General features: G+C 49.0%; 1 protein-coding gene across 2 annotated transcripts in view; it reads left to right on the forward strand.

Moving 5' to 3' along the window:
- Positions 1-17,478, forward strand: part of P4HA3 (prolyl 4-hydroxylase subunit alpha 3) — a 40,553-nt gene that overhangs the window by 5,590 nt on the left and 17,485 nt on the right. The window contains exons 2-6 of one of the 2 annotated variants that reach the window (XM_081002171.1): positions 6,876-7,018; positions 9,747-9,970; positions 11,486-11,635; positions 14,828-14,879; positions 16,720-16,883. In XM_081002171.1, coding sequence (XP_080858297.1) covers positions 6,876-7,018; positions 9,747-9,970; positions 11,486-11,635; positions 14,828-14,879; positions 16,720-16,883 — 733 coding nt within the window. The remainder of the gene's footprint in view (positions 1-6,875; positions 7,019-9,746; positions 9,971-11,485; positions 11,636-14,827; positions 14,880-16,719; positions 16,884-17,478) is intronic. The other variant, XM_081002172.1, reaches the window with a different exon arrangement.

Genomic DNA, 17,478 nt, shown 5'->3' on the forward strand with positions numbered 1-17,478 from the left:
GGGGTTTATCTTGTCCCATTTGCATGGGGAAGCTAAAGCGTGGCTGCGCAATCTGTGGAGAGATAAGGATCCGGCGCTCCAAAATGCGGATGCATTCATTAAAGCGATGGATTCGTGTTTTTTATCAAATATAGACATTGATATCGCCAGAAAAGACATACATGGGCTCAAACAAGGCAGAGCCAGTGTAAGGCAGTACCATTCCCGCTTTTTTGCATTAGTCCATGCGCTGGGATGGGAGAAGGATTCTGCCCCAGCCAGAGACCTTTTTTGGGAAGGCTTGAATGCAAATGTGAAAGATGAGATTGCAAGGGGGGAGAGACCAAAGAGCACTCAGGAGGTTGTCCGGCGGGCGCTGCAAATTGGGGTGCGTCTGGAAGAACGTCCATGGAACAGAGAAGAAGGACGTTGGGGACGTACGCCAGTGAGAGCACCTCCCCTCTTTCCCAAGGATGCAGCGCGTGCGCAATCCACACCTCCGCAGGGAGGGGGAGAGGAACCGATGGAAATTGGAGGCGCCAGGGCTCAGTCAGCAACCAGAGCCCTAACACCGGGAGCAGTCAAAGCGAAGCCTCCTAGAGGGAACAGGAAGTGCTACATCTGCGACAGTGCTCAGCACATGGCGAAAGAGTGTCCCCAGAGGCTCCACAAGCACACTGCAGCCTCAGCAACAGTAACAGACGCAACTCAGCAGAGAGAACCACAGCAGGGAAACGACAGAGTCTGGTTGGAGGAAGAGGCACTGGGGCCCAGCCAGACAAGTCAATGAAGCCGTCCCCAGAGATTTTGCAGCCCACAGACCCCCTCCCGCCCAAACCAGTGGTGCAGCTCACAGCATCGCTCCAACTACCCAATGGACTCACTATGGAAGTGCCGATTACCATTGACTCTGGTAGTAACGCAGACTTCATAGGACTGGATTTCATTCAAGAGCACAACATAGCACTCCTGCCAGCCACGCTGCCTCTGAAGGTTGTCACGGTGGATGGCAGGGAATTGCTGGGGGGGCAGGTGGTGCAGCAAACGCCTCCGATGGTGATGCAAATTGGGAATCACCGAGAAGTCATCAGCTTCAATGTCACCCAACTGTCGGACACGCCTATAGTATTAGGCATGAGTTGGCTGCACAGGCACAGCCCAGCATTGGCGTGGTACCAGCGACAACTGACCTTCGGCTCCTCATACTGTGCGGAACATTGCATTCTGCCTAGCCCGGAAGGGGAAGAGGATGACCCGCAGCTACAATTAGGCACGCTGCAAGCAGTGCCACTCAAGTACGCAGCGTTTTTGGAGGTTTTCTGCGAGAAGGAAGCGGACAAGCTGCCTCCCCACAGGTCCTATGACTGCAAGATTGACCTCCTGCCAGGGGCGACGCTGCCAACCGGGAAACTGTATTCCATGTCTGAAGACGAGCTGCAGGAACTCAGGGAGTTCATAGACCTCAACTTGAAGCGCGGTTTCATCCAGGAGTCGAAGGCAGTGGGGGGCAGTCCTGTATTCTTTGTGAAGAAGAAGGACACGCCCCAAAAAAGGCTTGTGGTGGACTATAGAATTTTGAACTCGAAAACCAAGCCCACAGCCTTTCCCATGCCCAAGATAGATGACCTGCTCGCAACGGTGAGGAAAGGACGCGTTTTCACAAAGTTGGATCTGCGAGGGGCGTACAACCTGATTCGCATACGGGAGGGCGACGAATGGAAGACTGCCATGTTCACGCCCCTGGGCACCTATGAATACAGAGTTATGCCCTTTGGATTACAAAATGGCTCCCACTGTTTTCAAGCCTTCATGCATCACGTATTGGCCGGTCTCCTCTACAAGAAATGCGTCTGCTTCCTGGACGACATCCTGATATTTTCAGAATCAGAGGAGACCCACGAGGGAGACGTCAAGGAAGTTCTGCAGAGACTGCAGGAGCACAGGCTGTACGCCAAGCTGGAGAAGTGCCAGTTCGACATGAAGGAGGTAGATTTCCTGGGCTACAAGTTGTCGGACAAGGGGCTCGCCATGGACAGCGCCAAGGTTCGCTCAGTGTTGGACTGGAAGAGCCCGCGCAATCGGAAGGAGGTCCAGCGGTTTGTCGGTTTCGCCAACTTTTACCGCAAGTTCATCAAGGGGTTCGCGATGCAGACGGCGGCCATTACCGACACGCTCAGCTCCAAGAAGAAGAAGTTCATCTGGACGGAGCAAGCGGAGCAGTCCTTTCAGAAACTCAAGCGTCTCTTCTCGTCCGAAGAGCAGCTACTGCATGTGAATCCCAGCAGACCGATGAGGGTTGAAACGGACGCCTCAGACAGAGCCGTGGGGGCAGTACTGTTGCAGCAAGACCCGCATGGGGACTGGAGACCGTGTGCCTTCTACTCCAGGAAGCTCAGCAAGTCAGAGCAGAACTACGCCATCTGGGACAGGGAGTTGCTGGCCATTCATGCAGCATTCAAGGCGTGGCGGCACTTCCTCATTGGAGCCAAACACACAGTGCAGGTCCGCACGGACCATAAAAACCTGGAATACTGGCGCACGGCAAGGTTCCTGAACCAGAGGCACATACGATGGGCGGAGTTCTTTGCGGATTTCGACTTCAGGATAGAGTACATCCCAGGCGACAACAACATCATGGCGGATGCACTGTCTAGGAAGCCGCAATACCTCGAGGAGGCGGCACCAGCAGCGGCCAAGCACATTTTCGCACCGAAAGCGTGGGCGTGCGCTTCAGCAACCGTGGACCTGGATGCTGTACGTCGAGCACTGCAGGAGGACCCCTTCGCACAAGCCAAGATGGAGGAGGTGCAAAGGGGCACGGCGGAGGACGACGAGTTCCAGATACGCGACGGATTGCTCATCCGCAGAGGGGCCCTCTACGTACCGGGAGACGACCTCCGCGCGAAAGTACTGCAGCAGTTGCACGACGCACCCACCGCCGGGCACTTTGGCAAAGAGAAGACGGTAGAATTAGTAGCCAGAGATTTTTGGTGGCCCAAGATGCGGGGGGAAGTCGCGGATTACGTCTCGAGGTGCGACACCTGCCAAAGGGCCAAGTCAGTGCACAAACCGCCGGCGGGACTGCTCGAACCGCTGCAGACACCGCTCGAACCGTGGGAGAGGGTGGCCCTGGACTTTGTCACGGATCTACCCAGCTCGAGGGGCAAGACGGCAGTGCTAGTGGTGGTGGACATGTTCACCAAAATGGCCCACTTCATTCCGTGCGCGAAGGTGGCCACGGCGGAACAGACCGCCAAACTGTTCATAGACCACGTGTTCAGGGTTCACGGTCTGCCACGGTCTATCCTGTCCGACCGGGGGCGACAGTTCATCTCGAACTTCTGGCAGAAGCTGATGGGTTTCCTGAACGTCAAGATCAACCTAGCGTCGGCGAGACACCCGCAGACGAACGGACAAGCGGAGCGAGTCAACGCCATCATGCAGCAGTACCTGCGATGCTACGCAAATCAGCAGCCGGCAACATGGGTGGACTACCTGCCGCTCGCTGAGTTCGCCTACAACAACACGAAGCACGTGTCCACGGGGGTGACACCGTTCTTCGCCAACAACGGGAGGCATCCCAGAACCTTCCCGGGATTAGCGAGAGCGGGGGAGGGGGAGCCACAGGCAGCGGAAGCCTTAGCATCAGAGTTGCAGGAGGTTCACGAACAGCTTCGGAGGCAGTTAGAACTAGCAAAGCACGCATACAAACTGCAGGCTGACAAGCACAGAAGGGTTGGGGAAGACATACAGGTGGGAGACTGGGTTTGGTTAGCAGCCCAGGCAGTGCCGGCCAGATCGTTAGCGAAGAAGAAGCTAGGGCATAAGCAGCTAGGACCCTACCAAGTCGAGGCACAGGTCAATCCAGTGGCCTTCCGGTTGACACTGCCGGAGGGATCCAGAATGCACCCAGTTTTCCATAGATCAGTGCTCACGCCCTACAAAGCACCTCATAGATTTCAGGAGCCAGGCACGGCACCAGACCCGTTCAGGGAAACGCCCACAAGGGGGGGGTCGCCAAGGCGGGAACCCGTCAACGAAGTCACAGAGATTTTAGACTCGAGATGGGGGGAAGAGGGAGTAGAATATCTTCTCGCCAGAGAAGGTACCCCGGCCAGCGCCAACAGTTGGGTGCCAGACTATGCCTTGGACGAACCTCTTCTCAAGGACGAGTTTCATGCCCTTTTCCCACACAGGCCCATGCCAGCCGAGTATTTCGACGACTGGCTTTTCACACCCACATTTTCAGCTAGCACATTCCAGGGGTTCACCTCGGACGAGGAACCGGCACTAGAAACACGTTCCCCGGAGGGATCACCCTCGGGGTCTGCCTCAGACCGTTCCTATTGGTGGGACAATCGACCAGAGGAGCAGTGGCGCAGGAAGTGGCTGGGGGGTCCTTGGCAGGCAACGTCCCCGGAGGAGACCGGGGGAGAGACGGACATGGACGTGTTGGGGGAGGACCTTGGGTTCGAGCACGGCGGCAAAGAGATGGAAGCAGAGGAAATCGAGGTCGGCGAGAGCACGGAGGACGAGCCGGACTTATCCGGCTGGATGCACGCCACGGGGGACGAACTGTATCCGGCACTCACCCCCACAACGACGGAGCACCCAGTACCCACACCTGAAGGAGGGGAGGGGGGAAGGGGGGGCTTCGAGGGGGGGATGGATGTCAGGGGTTCAGGAGCAGAGGCACAGGAAAGGGAGGAAATAGAGAGCGAGGGGGAGGAGTCCGAAGGTAATGTTAGCGATGACAGCGGTCCGAGGTCTCTGAGTCTTTCCAGCGAATCGGAAGATTCACAGAAAGGGGCTCCCATGGTCAGAGCAAGGGGGGTGCCGAGGGGGACACCCCAGGAAGAAGGGGCCAGAGGGGACTCAGAGAGAAGCAGTTGGAAATCAGGACCAGCGTCCACACCAGAGTGCAGTAGGGGGGAGGAGTCCCAGGCATCGGGATCAGGCGGCGCACTGCCAGTGGGAGGACATGAGTCAGGATTGGCCACGCCTCCATCGGGGAGCGAGGAAACGGTCGAGAGGAAGGTTGAAGGCTGGGCGCGCGGCCAAGTTCAAATGTACAGGAGGGCGGCGCAGTTGGCAGCCCGGATAGGGAGCCAGGTCCCAAAGCCCGCCGAAAAGACGGGGAGGAGTCAGGGGGGTCAACGTCAGCGTCAGAAGAATCCAGGAAGGAAGGGACCCCGGGGGGTAGCAGGACCCAGAGGAGAAAGGAGAGACGGAAGAGGTGGAGTAAGGCTAGAATCTTAAACTGGTGTACAGGGGGCGGAGACTCAGATGGAGCTTCGCCGATCTAACCCCTAGACGTAGAGCTGGGGCGCTGCGGCTTGAAAATGGAAACTGTACTTCAATAAAGACTTTTGTACATTACTGCCGGCTAGCGTTGGTCCTCTGTGAGCTGGGACCTGGAGCCAGCTCTGACAATAAGTAAAAACACATTAGATATATATTTCCATTGGAAAAGGTTCAGAAAATTAAAATGATCCAGGGGATGAAACGATGCCTGTATGAAGAAAGTTTGCAGAGTTTGTGACTTTTCAGTTTTAGGAAATACAGGATCAGGCCAATGACCCATCTAGTACAGCACCTGTATTTTAAATTGTCCCCCCCCCCCAATTATGTTTTTACTGTAATTTTACTGGTGTTAGCCGCCCTGAGCCTGGCTCTGGCTGGGGAGGGCAGGGTATAAATAAAATTTATTACTATTATTATTATTATTATTATTATTATTATCCTGTTCTTACAGTGACCAACCAGAGGCTTCTGGGAAGCCTGCAAGCACAAGAGCAACTCTCCACTCCTGCAGTTTCCAGCAACTGGGACTCAGAATAATAATAATAATAATAATAATAATAATAATAATAATAATAACAATAATAATAATAATTTATTATAGTTAGTGGATTAAAATGTATAAAAGGTAAAGGGACCCCTGACCATTAATAATAATAATAATAATAATAATAATAATAATAATAATTTATTATTTGTACCCCGCCCATCTGGCTGGGCCGCCCCAGCCACTCTGGGAGGCTTCCAACAAAGATTGAAAATACATCAAAATGTCACACATTAAAAACTTCCTTGATCAGGGCTGCCTTCAGATGTCTTCTAAAAGTCACGTAGTTGTTTATTTCCTTCACATCTGATGGGAGGGCGTTCCACAGGGCGGGTGCCACCACCGAGAAGGCCCTCTGCCTGGTTCCCTGTAACCTTAATTCTCACAGGGAGGGAACCTCCAGAAGGCCCTCAGAGCTGGACCTCAGTGTCCGGGCTGAACAATGGGGGTGGAGACGCTCCTTCGGGTATACTGGACCAAGGCCATTTAGGGCTTTAAAGGTCAGCACCAACACTTTGAACTCCCACTCCCCAGTCCAGCTGCCGCATTCTGGATTAGCTGTAGTTTCCGGGTCACCTTCAAAGGTAGCCCCACGTAGAGCCCATTGCAGCGGGAGATAACCAGAGCATGCACCACTCTGGCGAGACAGTCTGCAGGCAGGTAGGGTCTCATCCTGCGTACCAGATGGAGCTGGTAGACAGCTGCCCTGGACACAGAATTGACCTGCGCCTCCATGGACAGTGGTGAGTCCAAAATGACTCCCAGGCTGTGCACCTGGTCCTTTAAAGCCCTGGCTTAGGGCTTTCAAGGTCAGCACCAACACTTTGAATTGTGCTTGGAAACGTACTGGGAGCCAGTGTAGGTCTTTCAAGACCAGTGTTATATGGTCTCGGCGGCCGCTCCCAGTCCCCAGTCTAGCTGCCACAACTAGGCTAGTATCGCTGCCTCCGACTGTGGAGCCTTCCATAGGAGCCTTCCATAGCCCTCTCCTCCTGAGTCTTGTCTAATTGTGAATAATATCCTTCTTCATGCCTTCCTCCCCAACCAGATTCTACAGGAAGATCCAGGCCTTGCACCAAGGCGCGGGCAGTACCGTGGTTAACCCTTTACTGGCCTACACGCTCATCAAGAGGTTGCAGTCGGACTGGCTGAACGTGGTGTACAGCGTGGAAGCCAGCGAGAACGCCCAAGGTATGTGGGCTGAAGGCAGGGCATACTGTTTAGGTGCTGGGAATATAACAGTGATAGCGATGGGCATTTGGAGAAGGTTCATTGCATCGTGGTAGGACACCTGCTTGGCTTGCAGAAGGTCCCGGGTTCAAGCCACAGTAGCATCTCTAGGTAGGAATGTTGCCTTCCTGAAACTCTGGGCAGCAGCTGCCGGCCAGTACGGGCAGCCCTGAGATAGATGGACCTTTTTTTTAAAAAAGGCACCTTTAAAAAAAATAAAAATGTACCTTTCCCCCCTAAAACCCAGAGTCCTTTTTGTTGGGGATAATTCAGAGGGAAATTCTTAGGTGTCAAAAAAGACTACCCCCCCTTTCCAATACTGTATTTTATTGGTTTTTCCCATATTACATCACAATATAAATAAACCAAAGCCATCACCACATCCTCCATAATATTAATTAATTAATTAATTAATTAATTAATTAATAATAATAATATTTTATTTATTTATACTCTGCCCCTTCCCGGTTCAAAAACCAGGCTCAGGGCGGCTAACAACAAATTTAAACACTTTAAAACACTTAATTATAAAAGCAGCATAAAATGCGGTATAAAAACATGAATAACAATAAAATTCAAAAATCAGTTAGATAATCCCCAGGGCTAGCTGACTGAATATTCTTTTGTCCCTCCCCCTGCTTCCCTCCACCCCACTCGATTTCCTCTACATTCTGAGATTACATTTATCTTTACATTTACAATCTTCTCAAATCTTCTATATGTTCTTATTATCTTTCCTTACTAGTTTACCTTCCCTCAGATACTTTACATTTTAATCTAGGCATATTATCATATCTTTTTTTGAGCGATATTTTACCATATATTCATCAAAATATTCCCACTCCTTTTTTAATTTTAATTTTTGATTCGATTGGTTTCTTATAATAGCTGTTAGTTTTGCCAGAGTAAAGTATTCATTTAGTTTACAAATCCATTTCTATTTCAAACCCATTTTTTTATTATTGATATTTTCAACATCTCAAAAAAGACTATTTATGTACGCCACTACTGCAGCCCATGTTTTGTTAGCCCCAAAATGGAAAACCAGCGAGGTCCCAGCTAAAGAAGGATGGCAACAAACTGATGAAATATGTGCAGCTTACAGATTTAACATACAGAATAAGAGAACAAGAAGAACATACATTTAAAGAAGACTGGAAAATGTTTACTGAATATGTGGGTGGAAATTGTGTACATTTAAAAACACTGGCAGCACTAAGATAAATTCAACAGTGTAAATCAGTTTTGATGGATGCAATAATGGAATACGGAATGGTTTAGTTCATGTAAAATATGCAGGGATGTACGGTATGCAAAATGAACCACGGAAAGAGAAGAAGGGAAGTCATTGGTTTAAGACTGTTAAAATGAATATTTTGAAATGTAAATTCAAAAAAATAAATAAAAATGATTTATTATGAAGGCAGGTATCTGAAGAAGTGTGCATGCACACGAAAGCTCATACCAATAACAAACTTATTTGGTCTCTAAGGTGCTACGGGAAGGAATTTTTTAAATTTTTTACCCTGCCCCTATTGTTAAGGCTTGGTACCAAGGAGGGATTGGTATTGTTCTCAGCAGGAACACGGGTGGCCCTGTGGTCTAAACCACTGAGCCTCTTGGGCTTGCTGATCAGAAGGTCTGTGGTTCGAATCCCCCCGACGGGGTGAGCTCCCATTGCTTGGTCCCTGCTCCTGCCAACCTAGCAGTTCGAAAGCATGTCAAAGTGCAAGTAGATAAATAGGTACCCCTCAGGCGGGAAGGTAAACGGCATTTCTGCACGCTGCTCTTGTTTCTGTCACGGTGTTCCATTGCACCAGATGCAGTTTAGTCCTGATGGCCACATGACCTGGAAAGCTATCTGCGGACAAATGCTGGCTCCCTCGGCCTGAAAGTGAGATAAGCACCGCAAACCTTTGACTGCACTTAACCATCCAGGGGTCCTTTACCTTTTACCTTTATCTTGATAGGGACACGGGTGACCCTGTGGTCTAAACCACTGAGCCTCTTGGGCTTGCTGATCAGAAGGTTGGCAGTTCGAATCCCTGCGACGGGGTGAGCCTCTGTTGCTCTGTCCCAGCTCCTGCCAACCTAGCAGTTCCAAAGCACACCAGTGCAATTAGATAAATAGGTACCGCTGTGGCGGGAAGGTAAACAGTGTTTCCCTGTGCTCTGGGTTCCGTCACAGTGTCCAGTTGCACCAGAAGCGGTTTAGTCCTGCTGGCCACATGACCCGGAAAGCTGTCTGTGGACAAACGCCGGCTTCCTCGGCCAATAAAGCGAGATGAGCACCGCAACCCCAGAGTCATCTGCGACTGGACTTAACCATTGTTATGTACTGAGTTGAATAGGATCCAAAATGCAGCAGTCTGATTGGTCCTAGAACAATAGGATCCAAAATGCAGCAGTCTGGTTGGTCCTAGATCAATGCAGCAGTCTGATTGGTCCACAGGAGCCACCCAATCCAGCTCTAGGTGGAAGTGAATCCACAACCTGATTGGTCTACAGGAGAATCCCGGAATTAGCCAATCACGTGGGGCCCATTGTGTAAATAAAGCAGATATTTTGGGGAAACTTTCATTCCTCACTACTATGAGCTGAATAAAGAGCATGAAATCCACACTCGACTCCGAGTATATTTCAACCATCCAGGGATCCTTCACCGTTTTTTTTTACCTTTTGTTCTCAGCACTGAAGAATGGCTACCAACGGTTGGAGGAGGAGTTGCCCATCTTTGAGGACCTGGAAGGAGCTGCCCGGGGGGTGATGCGCCTGCAAGATGTCTACTCCCTGAGCGTGAAGGGCTTGGCCAAAGGGAAATTCCAGAGGGTTAGCAATGCTCCGCTTCCGGACGTCTACAACCCCAGCCAGGATTTCTCCCTGTCCGCCGACGACTGTTTCCATATTGGCAAGGTGAGGGGGGCAGGTCAGTGGTTTCCAAAGGGGGCAGTAACAGACCCCCTGGAGGTCAGTGGGATTACCTGGCAGGCATGCTAAGAGGCAAGGGGTCGATAGGGTTGCGCTGTGCGAGCTATATTAATTGCAATTTATGCCTCCAGGCACCCAAGTGTGTAGGTTAAAAATCCCATCCTTGCCAACAAATTAAAAGCATAGGAATTAGGCTGCAAAATTACGAATTAGCTACAAAGTTGGTGCTGTGGGTTAAACCACAGAGCCTAGGACTTAACAATCAGAAGGTTGGTGGTTCGAATCTCCGCGACGGGGTGAGCTCCCGTTGCTCGGTCCCTGCTCCTGCCAACCTAGCAGTTCAAAAGCACATCAAAGTGCAAGTAGATAAATAGGTATCGCTCCGGCGGGAAGGTAAACGGCGTTTCCGTGCGCTGCTCTGGTTCGCCAGAAGCGGCTTAGTCATGCTGGCCACATGACCCAGAAGCTGTACGCCGGCTCCCTCGGCCAGTAAAGCGAGATGAGCACCGCAACCCCAGAGTCGGCCACGACTGGACCTAATGGTCAGGGGTCCCTTTACCCCTTTACCTTTACTCAACTGGCTCTCCCTTTTTCGCCCTGCTTAACAAAGAAGCAGGCAGCAACTCCCCCCCCCCAAATTTTTTTATTCATTTTATAACACAAATAAACAATACAAACAGAAACACAAACAATACAAAGTTTAAAAATATATTTTACAGTGGTACCTTGGTTCTCAAATGCCGAAAACCCGGAAGTAAGTGTTCCGGTTTTTGAACGTTTTTTGGAAGCTGAACGTCCATTGTGGCTGTCGGCTATTGTTTCCAGGGCATCTGCACCAATCAGAAGCTGCGCCTTGGTTTTTGAACATTTTGGAAGTCAAACGGACCTCCGGAATGGATTAAGTTTGGTGCTTTTGTTTTTGCTATTTATTTTGCGTTTTTGTTTTGGAGGCTTTTTTGGTTAATTTGTTTTTGTGACTGTGTGGAACCCAGTTCAGCTACCGATTGATTGATTGATTGATTGATTGTGTGCCTGCGGAAATGGATAAAAGACCCCCATCCAAACAATGACTATCATCAGTGCAGGTAAGAAAACAAAATATCATCTTCAATACTGTCTTATTTATTTCATAGTACAGCACATTGATTATTGCTTTCATTTTATGGATCAGTGGTCTCATTAGATAGTAAAATTCATGTTAAATTGCTGTTTTAGGGGTTGTTTTTAAATGTCTGGAACGGATTAATCCCTTTTGCATTACTTTCTATGGTAAAGCGCACCTTGGTTTTGGAACACTTTGGTTTCGGAATAGGCTTCCAGAACGGTTTAAGTTTGAGAACCAAGGTACCACTGTACTTACTTAAAATTTTGCATTGGTTCACGGCAACGGCAGCAGTAGAAATTATGCAGGCAAAACTCCTCATCTAGCGAGTGATTTCGCAGGTTAAAGGGGTCCCAAGTTCCTAAGGGCTTTCTCTTACCGTTCCTGGTTTCTTCCAGGTTGCCTACGACATGGAAGATTATTACCACTCCATTCTGTGGCTGGAGGAGGCCGTGAGCCTCTTCCGCGTTTCCTACGGGAGCTGGAACACGGAAGACGAGGGGAGCCTTGAAGATGCCCTGGACCACCTGGCTTTTTCTTATTTCAAGGTAAGACGGGATGCTGCAAGAGGACACAGGGAGCTGCTGCCTTTACCGAGTTGGACTCTCTGTCCATCTAGCTCAGTACTGTCTGCAGCAGCTCTCCAGGCAGGGGAGATGCCACACTGGAGATTGAATTTGGAGCCTGCCTCATGAACGCAGATGCGCTGACACCGAGCTACAGTCCTTCTGCACAACTTCCGCTTGTCCTGCCCAACTTCCATGCTGATTCTGTGTGGGAATGTTCAGGGAGGCAGGAGAGGATATATTGTTTATTAATGTCCTTCCTAACTTCCATTGTTGTAGTTGTTGTTTAGTCATTTAGTCGTGTCCGACTCTTCGTGACCCCCTGGACCAGAGCACGCCAGGCCCTCCTGTCTTCCACTGCCTCCCGCAGTTTGGTCAAACTCATGCTGGTAGCTTCGAGAACACTGTCCCACCATCTCGTCCTCTGTCGTCCCCTTCTCCTTGTGCCCTCCATCTTTCCCAACATCAGGGTCTTTTCCAGGGAGTCTTCTCTTCTCATGAGGTGGCCAAAGTCTTGGAGCCTCAGCTTCAGGATCTGTCCTTCCAGTGAGCACTCAGGGCTGATTTCCTTCAGAATGGATAGGTTTGATCTTCTTGCAGTCCATGGGACTCTCAAGAGTTTCCTCCAGCACCATAATTCAAAAGCATCCATTCTTCGGCATCAAAACTTCCATTAGCAAGTCCCTTTACTTAGTAGAGGTTACATTCCCTGAAGGAATGATCGCCGGGTGTGGAGCACACTTCCACCCGCAGACAAGCCACAGCTGTCTGAACATCATGCCCTCTATCTAACCTTTGGCTTTCTCAGTGGTCTGCCGTGTCCCGTCTGTGACCTTGGTCTCCTTCGTCATACATTGTTCAGGGGGAAAGTGACGTGCTGGAAACAGGTGCCAAAATAACTTTGTATCACCCCACGATCTCGTGACTGGAAGATGTAAAGGGCACAGTCCAAAATGTATCTGACTGGTTTTGCATATTGTGCTAGTAAAAAGAGCCTCAACAAACAATACAAGCAACACGAAGACCAGTATACTAGATAGCACTGCAATTCTTATTGCATAGCATTCATGATTTAGTACAACCAAAACAAAATGTGTACACTTGTAAATTCTCTAATATGTTTGAGATCAAATGAGCACACGTCTGTCAATCTTTGAAAGTCCGTAGAAGTATAATAAGTCTATGGTTGAAACAAGGTAATCGATGCTATCCTGTGGGCTAAGCGGTAAAACTTTTTTAGGCGTTCATGGTGCCGAAGTAGTAAGTGAATAACAACGTAGGACAGTGATCCCGGATAATCTGTCTGTTTCGCTGGAATCTTCTTCAGCACAACCCATAGATTAGAAAAATGCACAAGGAGCAGTGGTCATGAGAATATGTATATTCCAGCGAAACAGTCAGATTATCAGGGAGCACCGTCCTACGTTGTTATTCACTGACTACTTCGGCAACACAGGGGTTTGTTGTTCAATAAAAAGAGCCTCAGCAGAGCTAGCTGGCAGCTTGCTTATGCACAGCTCACCGGCATTACCAGCTCCTGCCTCACGCCATTCACTTCAATTCCCCTTTTAACACACAGGGGGTAGCTGGTTGCAGGCTTGTGTAAGCCTCTCGCTATCATACAATTCAGTATTGAATTGTGTGTTCCTGGTAAATTCCCTTATTGTCCCTCTTAAAAAGAATAAACACATGGCAGTCTTATTTAAAGTATATAAAGGATATTTACTCACACCATCAGTTCACAGTGGATCCCTGAAGGCAGACTTAGTTACAAAGTATATACATGTAGAACTATTGGAGATAGTCTCTTTGTCCTCTGTTGCGTTTCAGCCAACAGAGCATCTCTAGATAAAAGGCTGCTGCTTCTACGAAGCTGCTTCTAATGAAGTCAAAGAGAGGAGGTGTGCTCCATGACTTGTCCTTTTCTTACCTGCGCAGGTAAGGTCACACCCACCTCTAGTCACATGCAGAGGAAGTATGCCCCAGCCAGGAGGAAACAGGAAGTTTTCGACTGGCTGGACCAAACATCCCCTTGCATGTCCACTCTAGGAAAACAAGGAATGTTGCACTTGACTAGTGTCACATACCACATTCTGCACAAGATGATTCACTCAAGGAGGGGAGGAGGGTGGGATAGTAATAATTTATTATTTATACCCTGCCCATTCCACAGGGTGGGCGCCACCACCGAGAAGGCCCTCTGTCTGGTTCCCTGTAACCTCACTTCTCACAATGAGGGAACTGCCAGAAGGTCCTCGGAGCTGGACCTCAGCATCTGGGTAGAACGATAGGGGTGGAGACACTCCTTCAGATATACTGGACCGAAGCCGTTTAGGGCTTTCAAGGTCAGCACCAACACTTTGAATTGTGCTTGGAAACATACTGGGAGCCAATGTAGGTCTTCCAGGACCTGTGTTATGTGGTCTCGGTGGCCGCTCCCAGTCACCAGTCTAGCTGCCGCATTCTGGATTAGTTGTAGTTTCCGGGTCACCTTCAAAGGTAGCCCCACATAGAGCGCATTGCAGTAGTCCAAGCGGGAGATAATCAGAGCATGCACCACTCTGGCGAGACAGCCCGCGGGCAGGGAGGGTCTCATCCTGCGTACCAGATAGAGCTGATAAACAGCTGCCCTGGACACAGAATTGACCTGTGCCTCCATGGACAGCTGTGAGTCCAAAATGACTCCCAGGCTGCGCACCTGGTCCTTCGGGGGCACAGTTACCCCATTCAGGATCAGGGAATCCTCCACACCCACCCACCCCCTGTCCCTCAAAAACAGTACTTGTCGGGATTCAACCTCAATCTTTTAGCAGCCATCCATCCTCCAACCGCCTCCAGACACTCACAGTGTGCTGCTCGCCTCTGCTGTCACACTGGTGGAACTCCCTGCAGGGAATATTCAGCTTGCCTGGCAATGGAAGACTGAATTGTTCACTTGGGACCCTGGGTGACACTTGACAGCATGCCCTGACTCCCTATGAACCATCTTTCATCTTTCTTTCAAGTCTAAATCAGGTGTTCCTCTGAGCATGTGTAGAGTGCAACCCTCCCCATTCGCTGAGTAAGAATAGCCTCCAAACACAGACACACACACTTTGCTTTCATGTCAGCTTGAGTATCTATTTCCCCCCAGAAATCTAACTTTTTGCTTTCTCCCCTCTTCATTTTTTAAAGGCAGGAAACATCTCTCATGCCTTAAGCCTTTCCCAAGAATTTCTTCACTACGGTATGTGCTTCTTGTCCAGATCCTGTCAGACTGAAGAATGTTACTTAGTCACTCCAAACATCAAGCTTTAAAGGATTAGATGCTCTCCTCATAAATTGCACAATCATCAGTGGGCCTTCATAACTGGGGGGGGGGGGGGGACAGTTTCTGTTCAAACCAGCCGGGGCATTTTTCTCCCAGGGAATAAGGGATTCCGGGTTGAACATAGGGAAGTAAATATCAGAGGAACATTAAAATGTAAACAAAAAAATACTGCACCTTTCATAGCCGTGAAAATGGACTTTCAGCAGATATGACTTGTTTCCTACTGAAATTCCCTACACAACTAAGAACCCTCCATTTGAAAAAGGAGCAGAGATTCCACATTTATTCTGGGTTACCTAACTGGAAAGTAATGCTGTCTCCTGGTAAGGATTTTATGTATCATTAATGGACATTGAAATCATCTCTCTCTCTATTGCAGAGATTCTCAAATAACTTAACATCCGTAGAATCAGAAGGTAAAGGGAGTTGGCTGCAGTGGGCCAAAGACCCACCTAATTCTACCTGCATAAAAACCACTAGAGCTGCTAGCTTTTGAACCACAGCCTCTAACTAACAGCCATTCAGTTAGCAGGTGATTGTGTTCAGTTTCTTGCCATGAAGCTTTTCAGCTGAATGCAGCTGCTCTTAAAAGTACAAGAGCATGAAGGACTCGCTCACAAATTTATTGACAACTGCACGCATTATTATAGCTAGGAAGTGGAAGGGGCAAGATTAAATCAAATAAACAAAGGAATTGTGTTCACATGTGGTGGGGGTGTAAATATGTACAATTTTTCTGGCAAAGGGTGTTTAAGGAGATGACAGAAATCCGTGGGTTAAAGCTGAGCAAAAGTCCAGAAGTAGCGTTATTATCAATCTACGATGGGGTGGAAGGTTTGCAGGCTGTGAAGGACTCACTCACAAATTTATTGACAGCTGCATGCATTCTTATAGCTAGGAAGCGGAAGGGGCAAGCAGAATATAAAATGGAAGAATGGTATAAAGAGGTGTGGGATATAGCTATTAATGATAAATTAATACGCAGGAGAAATGATTTTGAGGGTGTGTGGAGGGTGTTTGTAGAATTTTGTACTGTTAAAATGGAAAGGGGTCAAACCATGGCAAGAGGTGTTGAAATTTTGGGAGGTTGGATAGTTGCAATGGAATGGTCTCAATGGTGGGGTGCACATTTTTATTCTTATTTATCTATTCTTATTACTTTGTTAAAATAAAATAAAATAAAAAAATAAAATAAAAAATGGGGGGGGGGGGAGAGTACAAGAGTAAGCCAGGACATTTTAAACAGTCAGTTGGCAACCCACCCTTTGGTTTACAAAAAGTGATCAAAAGACAACAACCCAAAAAACAAAACAAAGCAAAACCTTTGCTTCAATGTCATTCTCATTACTTACCATGCTTCAGTACTGCTCTGCGTAAGTGCCAACTCTCTGGGGCTCTGGGTGCCCAAGCACCCACAAAATTCCCCATGAAGGGACCAGGCACCCACAAATTTCTATGCCAGGTATATTCACGCTACATGCCCCCCCCCACGGCCCCCACGACCGCAGGGCCAAGTTGGCACGGTCATGGGGCCAAGTCGAAAAGCTACAAATAATTAAAACCGGGTTGCCAACTTTTTCTTACTGGCTCTGCGCCTTTGCCTTCAGTGGCAACCTGGCGCACGGGGAGAACTTTCCTGGACATGGGCGACCGCTTCATTTCTGCATGCTAGATGGCTATTAAAGGGGCGGGGGGGGGGGGCCTTTTAAAAACGTATATCCACTTTTGGATTCAGACCACCTGTTATCTCGACCAGATCCAAGCAACAAGAGGATGGCGAGGAATGTTCTCAAGTACGAGAAGCTGCTGCTGCTGAACCCTGAGAGTGGTGAAGAAGGGGGGTCCCCGCAGAGACCAAACGTGACCCAGCTGGAGACCAGAGATATTTACGAGAAGCTGTGCCAGACTCTGGGGTCTCAGGTGGGGCCGCAGAAAAGGCACGGAATCCAACCTTGGTGTTTTGTTTTTACGAAATAGTGACAAACCCCAGCAGTGTTAGGATGATGTTATCAGACGGGTGTTCATTGTGGAATGAGCATCCATGCGCCTTCGGTGTCCTTGGGATAGAAATGCCAAATTTCCATGGGAAATCTGATGAGCTTTTAAATATATAGATACAGTGGACGATCGTGATCCATGTGGGATGCACGTTCGCAACCTGCAGCGTCCGTAACCTGCAGCAGCGCGTCTGCACACACACGGGTTGCGATTCGGCGCTTCTGCGCATGCGCAGAGCATGATTTAGCGCTTCTGCACATGTGTGATCGCCAAAACCAGAAGTAACCCATTCCGGTACTTCCGGGTTTCGGTGGTCCGTAACCTGAAAAAATGCAACCTGAAGTGTCAGTAACCCGAGGTATGACTGTAACACCAATGATCTGCTTGTGATAGCTGAGTGACAAATTTGCAATATAAGCCCCCCTTAGAGGAAAAAAACCAACCATCACCAACCCTCCATGTTTTTCCTTTTGCTGGTTCATCATCCTGTATGATATTTTGGTGGGTGTAAAATACA

Source organism: Podarcis pityusensis, assembly GCF_964106645.2.
Source record: "Podarcis pityusensis genome assembly, chromosome: 4".
NCBI lineage: Eukaryota > Metazoa > Chordata > Lepidosauria > Squamata > Lacertidae > Podarcis > Podarcis pityusensis.